Below are 21,059 nucleotides of genomic sequence, written 5' to 3' on the forward strand. Positions count from 1 at the left end.
CTTCTACGACCATCACCTTTGTGAAAGTTCTGGGGGCTGGTGCAAGCCCAAACGGCAGTGCCTTGAACTGAAAATGGTGCCTTCTATCACGAGCATCAGACACTGTTGATGGCTTTGCCTATTCGGCATGTGCAAGTGTGCTTCTGTGAGGTTCAAGGAGGATAGGTATTCTCCTTTGTGCACTGCCGCAGTTACGGTCCTCAGTGATTCCATCCGAAAACAGGGTATACTCAGATACTTGTTTATTCCTTTTAGGTCCAGTATTGGTCAAAACGTGCCTTCCTTCTTTGGCACAATAAAATATAATAAGAGTATTTTCCTCTTCTTCGCTCCTGTTTCATTACCAGAACAATGCCACTTAACTGTAGCAACCTGTGTACTATCTTCCAGACCTCTTTTTTTCTTTGAATTCCTGAATAGGGATCTGACATAACTTTTGATATTGGAGCCACCTCCAGCACCCATTTGTCGCCGGTGTTCTGGCCCAATCCTCGTAGAACTTCTGCAGGTGGCCTCCCCTCCCTAGTGGGATCAAGGAGTGGCTTCCACAATTGTCAGAAGGCCCCTTTTCCTGAGGGTGCCACTCTGAACTTACCCTCGCAGTTTTCAAGCCTGCTGCCTCGAAAGGACTGTGACCTTCCAGAAGACCTAGCCCTCTGTGGCCCAGCTGTCCCCGGTCTATACAAATGTCTGACGTTCCTCAGATGAGGGCTAAAGGCAGGGCCTCAGGCCATGGGCTTCCTGTCTTCTGGCAGTCTTGGTGGCTTTGATTCTCCAAATTCCTTTACCATTGTGGCCAAACGCTCACCATCATATCTTGAATGGCCGAGCGCAGCCCGAATGCTTGGGTTGGCTTCTTAAGCCCTGTAAGGAGTGGGTTACCCTGGTTCTGTCCTCTTTTAGCTGTCCCTCCTCCAATTGCAGCTCTTTTCTTGCTGTCTGAACCACTGAGTCATAGGTCTGCAAACGCAGTTCACCCTCTTCCAGCTTTTCCTCATCCGATTCCCCAGCGGAAAAGATTTCTTCCCTTAAAGGCTGGGTTCATGGCACCGGGGAGACATTCCTCCCTCCAGTTCCCATCTTGCTCTCTTCCTGGAGGGGCTTTGTCTCATGCCCCTCGGGGCCTGGGGATGATGACACTGTTGCCCCTTTGATTCCACATAGGCCTTGTGCATCTGCTTTATGAAGTGCACTGAAAACTCTGGGCTCCTGGAACCTTCCGACCCTGGCCTTCCTGCCCTGGTGGTTCCCGTATTGGGGACAGCCTATGCAGGCCTGATACTCCCGCGGGCCTCTGTGCCAGCAGTAGTAAGAGGGGTTGGGACGCGGGGCTATGACTAAAACGCTCCCCTTCCTCTTGGGAACTGCGCTGCTTCTTTTCTCCGTCACAGTCTTTGCAAAAAGAACCTGCGATACTCAGCGTCCGCCGCACCCCGCATCACCCGCACCTCCTCTCCTCCTCCAAACCTGGTCTCCAAGGGGGAGGGGAAACCTGGGCCAAATCCTCCATGTGCTCGGAAATCCCAAGGCCAACACTCGGATTGCCCTGAGGGCAGGGAAGAGCAAACACTGCCAGCTGTCCCTGAATTCGGTCCCCTGACTCGGCCCCGGCCTATCAGGGAGGACCGCTACCACTTTCTGGGCGGTTAGGCTCCGAGGCTGCGTCTTCCTTCTTTTCTTTTCCGCTTGTCAGACCTTCCGCCTACCCTCTACTAGAGGCAGAGGATTACTGAAGTCTCCTCTGACAGGACCACGTTATGTAGAGAGTTACCATGAAGGCAAAGAGATTGTCCTCTGCCTCCCTCTGCTGGTAGGAGGAAATCCCTGTTGGTCTGGACTGGTCTGCAGGGCGTGAAGGAAAGGTTAGCTTGCATGCCACACTGCACATAACCAGTGTCCCACAACTCAAAGACAATGTCCATTTCACTGCTGCTCCAAACAGAGGTATGTGCATACACCCCCTGTACAGCATTCAGCAAAAACGAGGAAGAGGCCACTTTACATTTATTATGCGGAAAACAAAGCACAAAGGCATGTTAATGCACTCAAGAAGGTTCTCTGGCTCTCCCTGGGGTTAGCATTGTACTTTTTCAGTCTATGAGTGGAGATAATTACTGTGGCATATTCATTCAGAACTCACGCGCCCGCCAGCCAGCTGCCGGGGCGCGTGATTCCCCGGCACGGCTCCGCCCCCAGACCGACACCCCGCCCCCTTCCCACCCCTTTTTCAAAGCTGGAGACATACGTGTGTCCCGGGGCTTGCGTGTGTCACCGAGCCTATGCAAAATAGGCTCGGCGCACACATGGGCACTTTCTCGGGGTTACGCGCTTAACCCTTTGAAAATCTGCCCCTATATGTTCTGGTTCTTGTCAGTCCTTCTCCACTAATGTGACTAGAACCAAAACTCGCATCATTTTCATCAAATATCCATTGAACTGTGAAAACAGTTTATTAGGCATTAATTAAAAATTAACACCTTTTTTCAGTCTATGAGTGGAGATAATTACTGTGGCATATTCATTCAGAACCACTCCCCACTGAAAGGATCCAAGGAAAACAATGCCATGGCAAAAGTGAGAAGGCAGGGAATGACCATGAAAGTGTTAGCATATCTGTGGCAACCGCACTTGAGTACGGCGTGCAGTTTTGGTCGCCCCATCTCAAAAAAGATATAGCGGACCTGGCAAACATATAGAGCAAGGCAACAAAACTGATAAAGGGGATGGAAGGGTTCCTCTGTGAGGTAAAATTAAACAGGTTAGCAAAGAGACAGCTGGGATGTGATAAGGTCTGACCCAGCATGGCATTTCTTCTGTTCACACAGACATCGCAGTCTGTCAGCATTTAATTCTGTAGCCTTACCATCAACATAAACAAGCCCAGGTACAAAGCGCAGCTTCTTGGGAGCTTCCCGGCTCAAACCCTGAAAAGGGAAACAAATATTTCAGGCGAGGGCCTCAGAAAGTAATCCACATCTGCTCCCAGCTCGGCCGAACACACTGGGGTTGGCTCTACCTATAAAACTCTCCATGCAGCCTCTGTAGTAACCAGATGTGCCACATGTTAACACATTTGTATTTACTGGTCCATTTATACACCATTCGTGCAAAGCAGCTAGAATCAGACAGATACTGGCACTGTATAGATCAGATTATTATTACATTTCTCTTAATAGGATGAACATTAAATCGTTTTATTAAGAATAGGAAGAAAGAATTTGTCAAACTGTTGGTACTGCATGAAAGACCTTATCAAACATGTCTGGCACTCCAATAAAAGCTATGTTTGAAGACAAGACCCAGCACCTCTTGAACTTGTTGGAGCATAGAACTAGATGCAGGACCGCCAGATAACGCCAGAAGGACCTGCGGAGAAACAAAAGAGGGCACGGTCAACTCCAGCAGTCCTTGGCACAGGCACATTTTGGGGAAATGGGGAGGAAGGGCAGCAGGGTACCTTCTCTCCTGGGTAGATGAGGCGGTTCTTTCCTAACATAGCACGGAACTTGTGAACAAAATACTCTTTAAAACAAACCCTGAAACCAAAGAAAGAAACAACATTAAAATCACAGTTTTATGCAGATCTAGTTCATTGGCTTTACCACAGACTGTGACTCACCACCTGTTTTTACCATTCCAGATTTTCTCACATAATGGGTCTGCCTAGCATTATGTGTGACAAATTCCATGCTTCAATAGCCGCCATTCATAGGGGCTTAAACTTCACGCTAGATCAGTGACTGCCGTCTCAAGAGTATACCCACACCATACGACCACGTGGCAAATTTTTAGCTTGGGGATGGGAGTGAAAGAAAAGGAAGGCATTTTGAGATGGGAGGACGAGGGATGGGGGGGGAGGAGACAGAGAGGAAAAATTGGAATGGGGTGAAGGAAACCCTAGCTCCTAGATCCTCTTTGCCATATCCCCCCTTCCAAAGCCCATTTGATTCCCTCACTCTCCCTCATTCACTTCTTTTCCCCTCCCACTCTCCTCAAAAAAATCCTGGTTCACCTTCTCCCCCTCACAAACTCCTCGCTCACCTTGGACCCCCTCACAAACAGTGGTCCTCTCCCTCTCCTCCCAACTCACCCCAGTTCACACTCTCCCTCTCTCCTCCAAGATAATTCCTAGTTCATTCACTCCCTCCCTCCTTTCCCCCACCAGGGCAATCCCTGATTCATTCACTGCCTCCCTCTCTTCCCTCCCACCTCCTGGCAAGCCTCGGATCATTCACTCCCTCCCTTCCTTCCTCCACCAAGATGATGCTCATTTCATTCATTTCCTATCCCTCCTCCCGAAGGCAATCCAAGATTCATTCACTCCCTACCTTCCTCCTCCCCCTACAAAGTGACCCTCTGTTCATTCACTCCCTCTCTCACCAAGGCAATCCCCATTTCATTCACTTCTCCATTTCCCCAACCCTTGCAATCCACGATTCATTTACTCCCCATCTCATGATGCCTAAATCAATCACTCACTCCCCCACAATCTCTTTGCTCACCCACTCTTGTTGTAAAACAGGTAGAGGTCAGGGACCTTGAAACTCCTCCAGCATTTCTTCCCTCTTTCTCTGCTGGGGTCTGAGTATCATGTTTCGAACCACATTGTACAAGGAACAACACTCAGGCCCTGGCAGGAGAAGAGGGAGAAAGCGCTGGAGGAGCTGCAAGGCCCCGTCCTTCTCCTCTTGTTTTACAATAGGTGCAGGTGAATGAAAGAGGGGAAACATTGCACTAGCATATTGTCACCAATGCTTTTTTTTCCTAGGAAGGTAGAGGGATAGCTTGGAAGAGCCAGGTGCTGTCCCACAGCCACCAATGCTTCTCTTCTGAGTGGTCCCCCTGTCTCCATGGCAATTTGGCCAAACGTGGCCAATTCTGCAGCATCACAGAAGACCGGAGGCCCTGGTTGTATTGCTGCAAGTCAGTCTTTTAACCAGCTTAGATAAGCCAGCCAGCCTCAAAGCTTCCTGCATCACTGTAGCATTTCCAAGAGGAGGCAGACTGCTACTGTGACCACCTGCACTAGAAGAGCTTTGAGACTTAAAACCTGGTAATAATGAGACTCCTCTATTGGCTAGTTGTGGACGAGGACCACGTGGCAAAATCCTTAAGAGATGAGTGGGAATGTGGCTCCCTGCTAGGAAAGATGGCTACAGAGGGAACATATGCCTTTGCTTCCACCTACTGACATTATCTAGCCAGTTTAATATGCCATCAAGTGCCACCGATATCAGCATATTCTTTTTACAAATTATCCTATAAAAATGTTTTTCTGTTGTTAAAAGTACTTACTTGCAAAAGGCATCACCAACTCGAATAATTAAAATAGCAGAACTTTCTTTGCACTTCATACATTTCTGCTCCAAGCTTAAAAAAAAATAAAGCAAAAACATGAGTCTGTGTTAGTGAGAAAGTGGGAGAAGAGCAGAAAACAATAAAGGTAACAGCTGATTTTCTCTGCTTCTATGCATGAAAATTAAAGGTAAATCAGAACAGAGTCAAAGAAAAACATCCATATGTTCAAGAAAATTAATATCCTTAAGTAAAACCAATTATCTTCAGATCAGTAGCACAAAAAAAATCTGAATACAGGCATAAAGGTCAACAATATATCTAGTGTCAGACTGCGAATTGATGTAGACGGCGATGGATAGATTTAGGGCACTAACCGATACACCTACAGAGTTCGTGAGTTTACTGACACTGGGTCTCCAGTGTCAGTAAAGCAGACATCGCCGGCCATGAGCGCAGCAGTATTCCGTGGATCCTGAGTTCCAGGGAGTTGAGGCCGCGGCCACCTGTTAGTCCGGGAAGCTCCCCGTCCTTCTCACCTGATATCCGGCCGCCGGCTTTGCACCGCCGCGCTATACTGCTCGTCCTCCTCCTGCACCTGACACATGGCTGCACTGCGAGGGACCGTCGCAACGGGTCTCCCAAGCACGCAGCTCAGTCCCTTCACAGCTGACACGCGAGACGGTCGTTCCCGGCGCACCATTAGCACGTCACAGACTGGCGCCTTATTGTAATGCTTCTGCTGCTAGATTGAGACTGTCGGCTGAGTCGCGAATGCCAACATTTGTTCTTAAAGAGTTCCACGACTTTACTAACATTAAAGAGGAGGAGGTTTTTTTTTTATTATTTTAAAAAAGTATAAAATAGCCGATGGATACAACAAGCAACCTGTACAAAGAAAAAAAACAAAACACCCAACTGTTAGTCGAGTACCCGGCGCGCCAGAGTGACGTCAGAGAGCGCGGAGCCCGGCGCTCCGGCAGATGACGCATCTCATTGTTTTCTTCCGGGCGGGCGCGCGTCGTTGTCTGACGTTCCCGTGTTGTGGCGCCACGACCTAAAAAAAAACAAAACAAAAAACCAGACGTTTTCGCTAACCGCAGTACTGTCCTCGCACTCTCGTGTTGTTATGCGATGTATCCGGCGCGCTCAGGGCTATTGTGAAGCGTCTCGGCGTGCTCTCGCGTTCTGCGGTGTCTCCGGCGCCCTCGGGGGGGCTATTGTGCGGCGTCTCGGGCGCGCTCTCGCGGCGTTATTGCGAGGTGGCTCGGGCGCGCCCTCGCGGCGTTATTGCGAGGTGTCTGGAGAGCGCCCTCGCGGGGCGGGGAGGGGAGGGGGACTGCGCATTGTCAGGCGAGCTCTTGCCCACCCCGGTCCCATCCGATCGTTGTGACGGCAGCAAGTGACCGGTTCCGGCATGGCGATGTTCCGCAGTCTGGTGTCGTCTGCCCAGCACCGGCAACAGCATCGGTACCAGAATCCAACCCAGGCCGTGCCCCCTGGGGACAGTCTGGAGACCCAGTACAGCTGCCCTATCTGCCTGGAGGTGTATCACAAACCTGTGTCCATCGTCAGCTGTGGCCACACGTGAGTGACAGCATCACCTTCTCCTTATGCTTTCTGCTTTTGTTGTAGATATCCTTTAAAAGGTTTATACGTGCACATGGCATCAAAACAAGTTTCAAGTATAAAAGTATTAAATCACCTCAAAACAATCTCTGAATCAATTACACTATACATAAGCATCCGAATAGCATCTGATGTGAATAATCTTTACTTTGCGTTCAATTGCGGCCACTGCAGTAGTTGAACGGGAAGTAACTTTTTATATGCAATAACCATTACAAAAAAAAAAAATGCATTGAAGTTTTTGTATTTGATGATTGTATTGAATTTTTAATGTTGTAAACTGTACCGACCAGAATCACTGTGTGGGAGCGGAATATGAGAATGCAAAAATAAATAAATAATTTTCAAGTAAGACCTACGATTTAATATGTGACCCTTTATTACAACAAAGGCTAAATTAAATTATGGCTGCTGCATGGGTGTTATGATGGTCCATCTAATCTGCCTGTAACCCTGAAAAAGCAGGTTGAAGTGTGAAAAGAAATATTATTTATATCAGATGCTATTTGGATGTGTGGCAAAAAAGTATTAAATAACATAGTTATTGCTTACCTGCTTTTAAAATAGTTCTGTTGAAACATAGCAAATAATTATAATAAAAGTTCTGCAGAAAAACTAGAGAAATCTTGAGTAAAAGCATGATTGCAGGAAAAAGAATACAATTAAAGAGGTGAATTTTAAAAGTCCAGCGTGTGCCACAATTGGGAGATGTTCGCGCATGTAGGACATGCCCATGCCCAGCGGATTTTAAAAGGTACCTACATGCTTGCGCATCTCCTGAGCACTCTCACTCTGAATCAAAAAGGGGAGTGGTATGGGCAGGGCATGGGCAAGAGATGTGCATGCAAATACTTATAAACCTGGGCATGCGCCCTGGTCCAGTGCTGCATAACTTCTGCTATGGAGGAGGTGTAAGTGTAAAAAACAAAAAACAGTCGTCCCTGAGGGGTTTAAAGGGTCTGGGGTAACTGGGGAGAGTGCAGGCTATTAAACCAGGGGGTTTTGGAGGACCTAGCTATACACTTGGTGAACTGGTGAAACTGGTTATGGTGTGGACATCTGCTGGTTATAAAATTCCCCCACTTGGCGAGGCTTGTACTCAGATGTGCGCGGCTGTGTGTGCCCAGTTGCAAATAGAATGCACACATACACGCACCCAGATTATTTTATTTATGTTACAAAATTGCTGTGTCCCTCGGTTCACACTGACGCACGTACATCAGTGTGTTCCCCTTTGAATGTTACTGTCAAAGTGTAGAGTACTGCTTTTCCTTCTTAAAGGCTTTGCTTTCAAATTGTTGTATGTCATGTTTTAGCCTGTTTTATGCACATAATGACTTTTAATTAAATTGGAGAGTTGTAGCACTGGATGAGAAAATATGACACTGTTAGAAATTCTATCAATATAAATCCACCAATTCTCTATCCTGCACTTTTCTGACAAGTTCCAACATTTTGTTTACTAGCCATCTCCTTGGTATTTGATTAATTTCCCATTTATTTCTTGTGAAAGGGTTTAGAGAGTTAGCCTTGCTACAGATGGACTTGGCTTAGGAGATAATCATGGTTTGATGTTAAATATTGCTTTGTTCTATAGCATTAGTTCCAAATCCATGCTCTAACAAAATAAAGTTACAATTGTGTTTACAAAGTTAACATTTTAGTATTGATGAATGTATCAAACTACTGAAGCAATTACACCTGATACCAAGTACAGACTGCTACAATATTCTCCCTGGGAGCACAATACAGATATTGGAATCTATGGGCCAGATTTTATAACATGCGCGCAGGGGTAGATTTGTGCATGCAACCTGGCACGCACAAATCTACGCCCGATTTTATAACATGCGCGCGCAGCCGCGCACATTTTATAAAATCTGGGGTTGGCGTGCGCAAGGAGGTGCACACTTGTGCACCTTGGGGTAGATCTTAAAAGCCCTGCGCGCGTAAATCCTGGGGCTTCGTAAAAGGGGTGAGAGGGAGCGTGTTGGCCGGCCGGGGGTGTGTACGGGGGTGTGTCCAGGGTCAGGGGGCGGTCCGAGGTGGGTCTGGAGGCGTGGCGATGGTTTGGGGGCGGGCCGGGAGGGCGGTTCCGAGTCCCCTGGCACTGCGGCCTGTGCCTGGGGATGCCGAGGCGGTGCGCACAAGTTACGCGTGCCTCAAGCAGGCGTAACTTGTACAGCAAAGGTAGGGGCGGGGATTTAGGTAGGGCTGGGGGGTGGGTTAGATATGGGAAGGGAGGGGAAGGTGGGGGGACGCGGAAGGAAAGTTCTCTCCGAGGCAGGCTGCGCAGCTCGGCGCGTGCAGGCTGCCGATTTTGCGCAGCCTTGTGCGTGCCGACCCCGGATTTTATAAGATACGCGCGGCTACGCACGTATCTTATAAAATCCGGCGTACTTTTGTTTGCGCGCGCGTACTTTTTAAAGATCTACCTCCTTGCGCGCGCCGAGCCCTAGGGGAGTCCCAATGGCTTTCCCTTTCCCTCTAAAGCCGCTCCGAAATCGGATCCCGCCTCAGAGGGAACTTTCCTTCCGCTCCCCCCCCCTTCCCCTCCCTTCCCCTATCTAACCCACCCCCCAGCCCTACCTAATCCCCCCTCTACCTTTGTTGTCCTTTTTACACCTGCCTCTGGCAGGCGTAATTTGCGCACACCAGCCAGCTGCCGGGGCGCGTGATTCCCCTGCACGGCCCCGCCCCCGCCCCCAGACCAACACCCCGCCCCCTTCCCACCCCTTTTTCAAAGCTGGAGACATACATGTGTCCTGGGGCTTGCGTGCGTCACCGAGCCTATAGGCTCGGTGACGCACAAGGGCACTTTCTCGGGGTTACGCGCTTAACCCTTTGAAAATCTGCCCCTATATGTTCTGGTTCTTGTCAGTCCTTCTCTACTAATGTGACTAGAACCAAAACTCGCATCATTTTCAACAAATATCCATTGAACTGTGAAAACAGTTTATTAGGCATTAATTAAAAATTAACACCTTTTAAAAAAAATGCCCTTTATGCAAAGCATAAACAGAATAAGAGGTATTGGCCCATTATGTGAGGATTTGCAGATGGTTATAAATTTTCTTAAATGGGATTTAACACGAAAGGTCCTTTGTGAATCCCAGTCCTTCATCTGCCCTTCCTTTATCCATTTGCTCTGTATGCCATTTTCCCAATGTCTTTTATTGTAAAGTATTAGGCAAAACGATTACCTGCATGGTTAAAAGGTGAGATGAAAGAGGTTATTTTAGCCAAAAGATCTTCTTTCAAAAATTGGAAGAAGGATCCAACAGAAGAAAATAGGATAAAGCATAAGTGTTGGCAAGTTAAATGTAAAACATTGATAAGATAGGCTAAGAGAGAGTTTGAAAAGAAGTTGGCCGTAGAGGCAAAAACTCACAGTAAAAACATTTTAAAATATATTCGAAGCAGAAAGCCTGCGAGGGAGTCAGTTGGACCATTATATGATCGAGCGGTTAAAGGGGCACTTAGAGAAGATAAGGCCATTGCGGAAAGATTAAATGATTTCTTTGCTTCGGTGTTTACTGAACATAAGAACATAAGAAAATGCCATACTGGGTCAGACCAAGGGTCCATCAAGCCCAGCATCCTGTTTCCAACAGTGGCCAATCCAGGCCATAAGAACCTGGCAAGTACCCAAAAAACTAAGTCTATTCCATGTAACCATTGCTAATGGCAGTGGCTATTCTCTAAGTGAACTTAATAGCAGGTAATGGACTTCTCCTCCAAGAACTTATCCAATCCTTTTTTAAACACAGCTATACTAACTGCACTAACCACATCCTCTGGCAACAAATTCCAGAGTTTAATTGTGCGTTGAGTAAAAAAGAACTTTCTCCGATTAGTTTTAAATGTGCCCCATGCTAACTTCATGGAGTGCCCCCTAGTCTTTCTACTATCTGAAAGAGTAAATAACCGATTCACATCTACCCGTTCTAGACCTCTCATGATTTTAAACACCTCTATCATATCCCCCCTCAGTCGTCTCTTCTCCAAGCTGAAAAGTCCTAACCTCTTTAGTCTTTCCTCATAGGGGAGTTGTTCCATTCCCCTTATCATTTTGGTAGCCCTTCTCTGTACCTTCTCCATCGCAATTATATCTTTTTTGAGATGCGGCGACCAGAATTGTACACAGTATTCAAGGTGCGGTCTCACCATGGAGCGATACAGAGGCATTATGACATTTTCCGTTTTATTCATCATTCCTTTTCTAATAATTCCCAACATTCTGTTTGCTTTTTTGACTGCCGCAGCACACTGAAGAGGATGTTGGGGAGATACTCGTTCCGGAGAAAGTTTTCATGGGTAACGATTCAGATGAACTGAATCAAATCACAGTGAACCTAGAAGATGTGGTAGGCCTGATTGATAAACTGAAGAGTAGTAAATCACCTGGACCGGATGGTATACACCCCAGGGTTCTGAAGGAACTCAAAAATTAAATTTCAGATCTATTAGTAAAAATTTGTAACCTATCATTAAAATTATCCATTGTACCTGAAGACTGGAGGGTGGCTAATGTAACCCCAATATTTAAAAAGGGCTGCTGGGGCGATCAGGGAAACTACAGACCAGTTAGTCTGACTTCAGTGCCAGGAAAAATAGTGGAAAGTGTTCTAAATATCAAAATCACAGAACATATAGAAAGACATGGTTTAATGGAACAAAGTCAGCATGGCTTTACCCAGGGCAAGTTTTGCCTCACAAATCTGCTTCTAGAAGTAGTGTATTTGGATTTTCAGAAGGCATTTGACAAAGTTCCTCATGAGAGGCTTTTAGGAAAAGTAAAAAGTCATGGGATAGGTGACAATGTCCTTTCATGGATTACAAACTGGCTAAACAGGAAACAGAGAGTAGGATTAAATGGACAATTTTCTCAGTGGAAGGGAGTGGGCAGTGGAGTGCCTCAGGGATCTGTACTGGGACCCTGGCTTTTCAATATATTTATAAATGATCTGGAAAGGAATACGACGAGTGAGGGAATCGAATTTGAGATGATACAAAATTATTCAGAGTAGTTAAATCACAAGCGGATTGTGATAAACTGCAGGACGACCTTGTGAGATTGGAAAATTGGGCATCCAAATGACAGATGAAATTTAATGTGGATAAGTGAAAGGTGATGCATATAAGGAAAAATAACCCATGCTATAGTTACACAATGTTAGGTTCCATATTAGGAGCTACCACCCAAGAAAGAGATCTAGGCATCATAGTGGATAATACATTGAAATCGTCGGTTCAGTGTGCTGCGGCAGTCAAAAAAAGCAAACAGAATGTTGGGAATTATTAGAAAGGGAATGGTGAATGAAATGGAAAATGTCATAATGCCTCTGTATCGCTGCATGGTGAGACCACACCTTGAATACTGTGTACAATTCTGGTCGCCGCATCTCAAAAAAGATATAGTTGTGATGGAGAAGGTACAGAGAAGGGCGACCAAAATGATAAAGGGGACGGAACAGCTCCCCTATGAGGAAAGACTAAAGAGGTTAGGACTGTTCAGCTTGGAGAAGAGACGGCTGAGGGGGGATATGATAGAGGTGTTTAAAATCATGAGAGGTCTAGAACGGGTAAATGTGAATCGATTATTTGCTCTTTTGGATAATTGAAGGACTAGGGGGCACTCCATGAAGTTAGCATGGGGCACATTTAAAAATAATCTGAGAAAGTTCTTTTTCACTCAACGCACAATTAAGCTCTGGAATTTCTTGCCAGAGGATGTGGTTAGTGCAGTTAGTATAGTTGTGTTTAAAAAGGGATTGGATAAGTTCTTGGAGGAGAAGTCCATTACCTGCTATTAATTAAGTTGACTTAGAAAATAGCCACTGCTATTGCTAGCAACAGTAACATGGAATAGACTTAGTTTTTGGGTACTTGCCAGGTTCTTATGGCCTGGCTTGACCACTGTTGGAAACAGGATGCTGGGCTTGATGAACCCTTGGTCTGACCCAGTATGGCATGTTCTTAGCATCCTAATGTTTTCCCCCAAGGTTTAATGAAAAATTAAAGATGTTTATATACCAAAAGCTGTATTCTTACTAAGAATGGTCCAATACGTTTCTACCAATGAAAATCAAGTAAATAAGAACAAGTGGTTCATTCTGAAATTAATTTCTGTGATTAAAAACATCAAGTATTAATGGGATTTCCTGTGACTATAACTGAGTCATGTTCCCTGGAGTTTCATTTCATGAATCAGTAGAACTAGGGGTCACAAAATTAAATTCCAGGGAGGATGACTCAGAACCAACATCAGGAAATATTTCTTCATGGGGAGGGTGGTGGATGCCTGGAATGCCCTTCCGCAGGAGGTGGTGAAGACAAAAACAGTGAAGGAATTCAAAGGGGCATGGGATAAACAATGTGGATCCCTAAAGGCTTGAGGATGGGAATGAAGAAAAGGGTGCATGGGGGTAACTTGCTGGTGCAGTGGTTACTGACCTTAACCAATAAGCCTTCAAACTGTTGATGCTACTCCATCAGTGCTCTCTGCTTCAACAGCAGGGTGAAAATAGGAAAAAGGGAATTAGATTCAGACAGCAAACAACAAGGACATTGAATTTTGAGGTCAGGGAAAACAAATAAGCATGGGGTAACTTGCTGATGCAGCTGTTACTACCCTTAACCAATAATCCTGAAACTCTTGATGCAACTCCCACATTGATCTAAACTTCAACGGCAGGAGGTAACAGGGAATTGGATTTAAACAGAAACCAACAAGGGCCCTGACTTTGACAGTCTGGGAAACTAAGTGTAGAAACTACCATAAGCTTGCTGGGCAGACTGGATGGACTTTTGGTCCTTTTCTGCCGTCATTTTATGTTTCTGTGTTTCTATCGTGGTGTTTTTTTCATAATGTTGGCTACTGTGAAAGTAACTGAGCATAACCAAGGTGTGAAAAATGTATCTAGGACTTTCTTACCAAATATGAAATGCATTTACCATGTACTCCCACTACTGCCATAGCTCCCCGTTCCCATTCATTTGTTTTCTCAGAATACGTTTCGTCCCTGGTGAGTGTGCCATTTTTCATCTTACCCCCATGCAGTTCTCTATCTCTCCTCCACTCTTCTCCTCACCCAAGTGTAGTCTTCTTTCTCCTTTTCTAGTTTCTACCCCTTCACACTCCTTTATTTCCTAGCACACTCTTCTATCCTCAGCTCTATCTTTCTCCGGCTCTCTAACCAGCCCTCTCATTCCTTCTCCCTCCCACCCCACCAGTGCAGTCCTCTTGATGTCCTTTGGAGCCCCAATTGGGGTCAAAGACCTGACCTGCTCTTACCAGGCCCTGATTAGGCTGAAGAAGATGACGCCTTGCCCACAGAAAAAAAATCACTTGCCCCAGGCAAGGAGACAAGTGGGCTTTTCAAATCCTGACCACAATAGCTGTCTTGTCTGGTTGGCAAAAGATGGTCTCTTAAATTATAGGGCCAGTAAAAGATTTTTAGGAGAAAGCAAAAGTTTCTGGAGGATAGGTTTGTTAACAGTTATTAGCCAGGGGGACTTACAGGTTCCCACCTCTTATTTCTAGGAGTGAGCAACAGAGAATGGATGTACTGGGTACTTCCAAATGACCTAGACTAGTATCTGCTGATCTCAATGAGACCATTGTTCTGACTCAACATGGCACTCCTTTTGTTCTTTCTCGGTTTTCCTTGTATTTTTTTTTTTTGTTTTCTCAGTGTTTGAACTTTTTGTTGCTTTTTTTACTCTTTTGTTTTGTCTTTTTTTGCCTTTTTTTTATTTTTCTTACCATTTATGGATTTTTTTTTTTACTTGGTTTTTTTTTCTGTTTTTGTCAATTTCTATTTTTTTTTTAATTTTATTTTTATATAATTTTACATAACAAACACAAATATATACTTGTGACAGAAATAAGAGGTTCTCTCAAAAAATACTAATTACAACTTACACATCTTGAATTATACATATAATAGGCAATCCTCCTAATTTTTGGAAAATGAGGAGGGAGACAAGGGATCAGTAACATAACTGAAGTGAAATTACTATATAATGCAATATATAATTCTGATTCCAGAATATTTGTACTGTTCCAAAAACATAAAGAATGTATTGCTTCCAGAGAGTTTACAGAGATCAGCTGGAATCTCTAGCACTGCAAATCGGACAGAGCAGATAGGTGTTAGGGCCATATTTGCTGTCACATCCAATGTTTCTCTGTTTCATACTTGTATATGAAGATAAGAAGTGCCATGTGGTGTCAGACCAAAGTCCATCAAGCCCAGCAGTCTCTGACAGTGGCCAGTTGGGTGCAAGATCCCATGAAGTAGACCTATTTTCAGAGATAGTAATACCTCTTTAGTCTACCTTGTTAATTATGTTAAAGGAGTTTTTCCTTCATGAACTTGTCCAAACCTCTTTTAAACCCCGCTATGCTAGTCACCTTGAGCACATTCTCTGGCAACAGATTCCACAGAATGATTGTCTGCTGAGTAAAAAGTACTTTGTATAATTTGTTTTAAATCTGATGGTTGTTAGTTTCATAGGGTGTCTCCTTGTTTTATGAAATATTAAATAACTATCCTTTACAACATATTTCCTGGCTTCTAAAACTTTTTGACTGATGCTTAAGATTTCTAAATGCATTTCCATTCTTGACTCTCCCAAGCTTTCTGCCTGGCTTACTTAATAGTTCAGACGGTGTCACAGAATTAAAAATAATTCTACAGTTTCTCTATATGTACCCAGATCAGTCCAGACTGCACATTTATTTATTTATTTATTTATTTTTAATTTTTATATACCGGAATTCCTGTATACAATACAAATCAATCCGGTTTACAAGTAACGAAAAGGTTGCCCTGGTCTGGGAGGTTAGACCGGGGTTTTTTTTTTTTACATGGAACATTGAACAATAACAATCAGCCATTGAACCTTATTACAACTATTTAACCTTATTACAATGAACATTGAAAGTAATAATAATTATATTTAACAAATTTAACAATTAACAAAACTTTAACCGTGTAATGAATAGTATGTGTGAGTTCATCTTTTTACAAGGAATTTTAGTATCGAATATGGTCTGCAAAAAGCGGCTATATAAAGGTGAATAACGACTGTTAAATAGACATGAGAATAAGTAAGTGCGGGTATGAAATTAAGTGTCAATGTGTTAGTGACACCCTGCAGTGGTTGGATTTGAGAGTCAGGAGGAGGTGCCTAGTTACACTCTGGGAATTGGAACGCTTGCCTGAAAAGCCAGGTTTTTAACCTTTTTTTAAACGCTGGTAGATTGGGTTCGAGTCGAAGGTCTGGTGGGAGCGCATTTTAACGTTTAAATTAATGGATACAAAAAACCCAGAACTTGTAAAGGATAGTAAGCCAGAAACTAACAGAATTGATGCTAGCAGGTTGGTGGTGGCTGATAAGGAGAAAGCATTTTGATTATTTGACCCCCACCACCCCCTTCCCTCAGTGTGGACCATGTATTTTTACCTACACAGAAAAGGGGCTGGGACAAAGACAAAGTGGAGATTGCATATTGAAATCTCTGTGTGTATTTTACAGCACATTCTTTGGTCCTGCTTCATTGCAGGTGCAAAGCTCACAGGCACTTTAAACCAGCATTTTGTACACCAGCCTTCATTTTCAAAAGAGATCTCTGAGGAGTTTCCCTTTTGAAAATGAGCTTGCAGTTGTCCTTGTGGGACTTGCAAGCCCCAGGAGCGATATTATTATTGCCATCCCTGTAACTAGAATCTCTCATGAGGAAATGGTCTTTTGATAGCATATTCTTTCTCCTTGTAAAAGTAGTTTCTTCCACATCCTTTCATTTCTGTAACTGTGTAGCTGAGCTGTTCTGACATTAATACATGCTATTTTATGCTAATACATGAGACCTTTTAAATTCAGGAATGTTATGTTATATGTCATATTATATAACCACATTGCACGGGCCACATAGCAGTTTTTTTCTCACTTATGGGGCCAGAAGAAATTCTGGCTCCTCTTCTAGCTCTTATCTCAGCCCGAGCACAGCTCCATCTCCTCTGCTTTTATCTCATATCAGGCTGGCACCACTTTTTCTGCCATGACACTCACACTAGCTAGGATTCGGACTTGCTAGGTGTAAGAGAAGGGCACCCCGATAAAGTATCGGGGTGCCCGGAGTAATGTAGGTGTACAGCACGAGTCGTGCCGGCACCGGAGGGGCGAAGGGGGGAAGAGTTGCCGCGCGGTAGTGACGCGGCGATGACACGCTGGCTGATTGGCTGGCCTGCCCCGAGCCATTAGCTCACTTCCGGGACGGGACGGGCTGGGAACCCATTGGTTCCCCCGGGGGACGGGGCAGCCAATAGGAGAAAATTTCTCCTTTGACTACCCCGGAGCATGGGCAGCCCTGCCCTTTCGCTCCTTCACTTCGACCTTGCCTCAGAAGAATGGTGCAGTAACCAGAATACGGCCACAGAGAGGATGGCCGCATCTCCAGCCCGACCGCACAGCGACAAGAACAGCAAAGCAGCAAATTCAGGTGAGAGGGGAATAGAGTTTGGGGATAGTAATGTTAATACCGACGTTGCGCCATTTGATAATGCAGAGCCAGAGGGTTGGGCAAACAGATCAGAACAGGCCGCTATAGCAAACATATCACAGGAAGACGGAAAAACTAGGAGGCAGGATACATCTAAGCACAAGCATTATAGATCTAGCTCTTCTGACTCTTCGTCATCCTCCTTCACCTCTTCCTTGAGCTCCTCAGGATCAACTTGTACTACTACGGCGGGAAAAGAAGACGAGATTGGATAGAGGTGCGCATGCGTTAACGACCTTTGCTGAACTTTGGGAGGAGATTCCCAGAGCTGTGCGCAAGAAAATCTGGCACAAAAAATATATCGACATCTTTAGTTTGCTAGAAGGCAGGAGAGGCAGAAGAAAAGAATCAAAGAAGAGAAGAGTAGAGCGCTTCCCGGGTATGGAAAAAAAGGTGGCCAGGAACATACTAAATTGGATCCGCGCATTCCTGAGACTCGCAAGCGTGATAGATCATCACAATAGTTCCCAGTACGGCCCTATGCTACCATATGCTGACACAGTACTGGCAGCCAGCAAGGACTACGAAGACTGGTCTTGGTTAAATTATGACGAGTGCTTTAGAGACTGTATGGAAGAGAATAAATTGATATCATGGAGTACGCGGGATGTCAGTTTGTGGCTTATACAGATGAATGCAAAGAAACCTTCATCCGTGGCTACTAACTCAATGGGATTGAACTTAGGACACAGCAGGCGTTCCATTCGCGCAGGTGCAGGCACAGGATCGGGGGGGGGGGGGGGGAAGCTGGCACATCGGACGTTTGCTGGCGGTTCAACCGCTCAGCATGTAATTTTCCCAAATGTAAATTTCGACACAGCTGCTTCAACTTGGAGCAGGCCACCCTGTGTCGAAATGCGGGAAACACGTGGGAGAAGGGAATCCAAGTAATGTAATTAGCACAGGAGGGAACGCTAAAAAGAGCCCAGAAATGAATTTCTCGGCATAGCACCTACACCAGTAAAAGTAGAAACATTGAAGCCTTGGTTACTCAGTTACCCTAACCCAGAGACATCATTATTGTTACTGCGAGGATTTTCAGAAGGATTTGTTATCCCATTTAAAGGTCCTTCAGTAGTCGGGGGAGGGGGCAACTGTACCTCAGTGCGCAGCAGGGCCAAGGTAGTTAAAGATAAATTAATGACAGAAATCGGCCTAGGTCACATTGCGGGACCGTTCAAAGAGCCACCTTTCCCTGATTTAGTCTTATCCCCCCTCGCGGTGATTCCTAAAAAAGAGACAGAAAAATTTAGACTCATTCACAATTTGTCATTCCCAGAGGGCAGCACAGTTAACGACTTCATATCTCGCGAGCTCTGTGCAGTGAGATACACCTCATTTAGCTCTGCCGTGCGCCTAGTGCAGCTATGTGGCCCCGGGGCCTTGATGGCCAAAGTCGACATTGAATCGACATTCTGTCTTCTGCCAATCCACCCAGAGAGCTTTCCCTTATTGGGTTTTTGCTTTCAGGGCAGTTATTTTGTAGACAAATGCCTACCGATGGGCTGCTTGATTGCTTGCGCCTATTTCGAAGCTTTTAGCTCCTTCGTACACTGGGTCATTGAGCAGGAGACTAGGTCGGCTAATTTAGTTCACTATTTAGATGATTTCCTTTTCGTTGGAAGCCCAGATTCTAATGACTGCACAGATATGCTAAATTGTTTCTACCGCGTCGCGGGCAATTTCGGCATTCCCATCACCAAAGAAAAAACGGTCAGACCCACTACACGCCTAGTTTTCTTAGGCATTGAATTGGATACAGTAGACATGATATTGAGATTACCAAAAGAGAGAGTCGACGAACTCAAAAGATTGGTTGCTTAGTCACACAGCGCAAAAAAATTGACGTTACAACAAGTCCAATCATTAGTGGGTAGCCTGAACTTCGCATGCAGAGTTATACCAATGGGAAGAGCCTTTTTGCGTCAATTATCATTCGCAATGTCCGGCATCAAAAAGAGATTCCATCATATAAGAATAACGCAAGGAATACACGACGATTTGCTCATTTGGAATAGGTTGCTGTCCAATTTTAATGGCACATTGATGTGGCAGACAGGAACAGTCTCAAATGGCAAATTAGAACTATTTACCGACGTGGCGGGCTCTACGGGATTCGGTGCATACTGTCAGGGGGCATGTGTGCCGCCCAGTGGCCGGAGGAATGGAAACAGTTTGGCGACACCAAGAACATTACATTCCTCAAATTGTTCCCTATTGTAGTAGCAGTAACACTAAGGGGGAAAGGATTCAAAATAAGAAAGTAATCTTCTGGTGCGATAACATAGGAGTAGTCGAAGTCATAAACAGGGGAGCAGCAAAGAACTTGTTAGTATCAGAACTGCTGCGCGAGTTTATTCTGTGCTGCATGGAATTGAATGTGATAGCGTGGGCGCGCCATGTCCCGGGCTCTTCTAATATGCTGCCCGATTCTCTTTCTCATTCAAAGTGGGACCTGTTCCAGAAGCTAGCACCGGAGGCGGATCCAACAGGAGCTTCAGTGCCTGCTTCCCTTTGGTAATTTGGTACCCAGAAGCCTGGAAGCTGCTCAGAGAGTCACTAGCCCCTTCCACGTGGTCTGCTTATGTGAAAGGGGCTGAGAAGGTGGTGTTTTTTCTTTCGAAATGCGGCTGGCGCGGGGGACCAGTTTCCGACTGGGTCATGTTGCAATACATTGAGGCGGCCAAAACTGAAGGGCGCTCAAAAGAGGCCGTTTCTAGATAGCTGACGGGTTTTTCATTTGGCTGGGGCTTCCCATGCGACAGTTTTTGATGCACCGTTTATTGCTAGGCAGGCCAAGGAAAGAGTCCGAACTACAGACAGTAGAAACCCAATTACCCATGATGTTCTGCAGAGATTATGGGAGGCGTTACAGAGTATCTGCAGTTCAGAATATGAATGCCGCTTATTTTGTGTAGCTTTTGTTTTCGCATTTTCGGGGCACTAAGGGTTAGTGAGTTGGTAGCTAAGGCCACCAAAGTTTGGGAATCTTCGGGGTTACTCACACAGCATGTCACCTTGGCCGCAGATTCCATCATCTTATTTATACCGCAATCTAAAACGAATCAGACGGGAAAAGGAGCAACTTTAGTACTACGAGCCATCCCAGGCTACAGAACATGCCCTGTGGCAAATTACATAGCTTTTAAAGTGTTGCGTCCCTCTGAGGGGTCCAGAGTTTTTATTCACTCGGATAGCTACCCGTTAACCAAATTCCAATTTGAGTCAGTGTTACGTTCAGGTTTAGTTCCCTCGGGCTGAATCCGTCCCACTTTGGAACCCATTCCTTCCGCATTGGCGCTGCCACCTCTGCCGCTCGAACGGGATTGCCTGGCGGAGTGATACAGCAGATAGGGCGGTGAAAGTCGGGTGTCTTCAAGGTTTACATACGCCCGTATCATCAATAATCAAGATATATACTAATGCTACTCTCTTTACAGGTCCTACTGGACGAGGGAAACAAGTCTGGATTGTGGGACACTCCTACATTGCATGGGCATTCAAACCCGCCCAGGAGCGTCCATACGGAGCCAACTTGCACCTCTTGCAACACAACTTGACTGTT

General features: G+C 45.3%; 2 protein-coding genes across 4 annotated transcripts in view; one reads left to right on the forward strand and one right to left on the reverse strand.

Annotated features, from left to right (window-relative positions):
• CTU2 (cytosolic thiouridylase subunit 2) overlaps positions 1 to 6,348 on the reverse strand; it is a 43,725-nt gene extending 37,377 nt beyond the window's left edge. Inside the window, exons 1-5 of one of the 3 annotated variants that reach the window (XM_029608629.1) lie at positions 6,215 to 6,348; positions 5,296 to 5,370; positions 3,458 to 3,536; positions 3,307 to 3,366; positions 2,864 to 2,924 (exon numbers count right to left, since the gene is read on the reverse strand). In XM_029608629.1, coding sequence (XP_029464489.1) covers positions 2,864 to 2,924; positions 3,307 to 3,366; positions 3,458 to 3,536; positions 5,296 to 5,354 — 259 coding nt within the window. In that variant the 5' untranslated portion in view covers positions 5,355 to 5,370; positions 6,215 to 6,348. The other 2 variants (XM_029608628.1, XM_029608630.1) reach the window with 2 other exon arrangements.
• A 330-nt stretch (positions 6,349 to 6,678) lies between these two features.
• RNF166 (ring finger protein 166) overlaps positions 6,679 to 21,059 on the forward strand; it is a 30,388-nt gene continuing 16,007 nt past the window's right edge. The window contains exon 1 of the mRNA XM_029608632.1: positions 6,679 to 6,882. Within this exon, the coding sequence (XP_029464492.1) occupies positions 6,713 to 6,882 (170 nt within the window). The 5' untranslated portion in view covers positions 6,679 to 6,712. The remainder of the gene's footprint in view (positions 6,883 to 21,059) is intronic.

Source organism: Rhinatrema bivittatum, chromosome 7 (assembly GCF_901001135.1).
Source record: "Rhinatrema bivittatum chromosome 7, aRhiBiv1.1, whole genome shotgun sequence".
NCBI lineage: Eukaryota > Metazoa > Chordata > Amphibia > Gymnophiona > Rhinatrematidae > Rhinatrema > Rhinatrema bivittatum.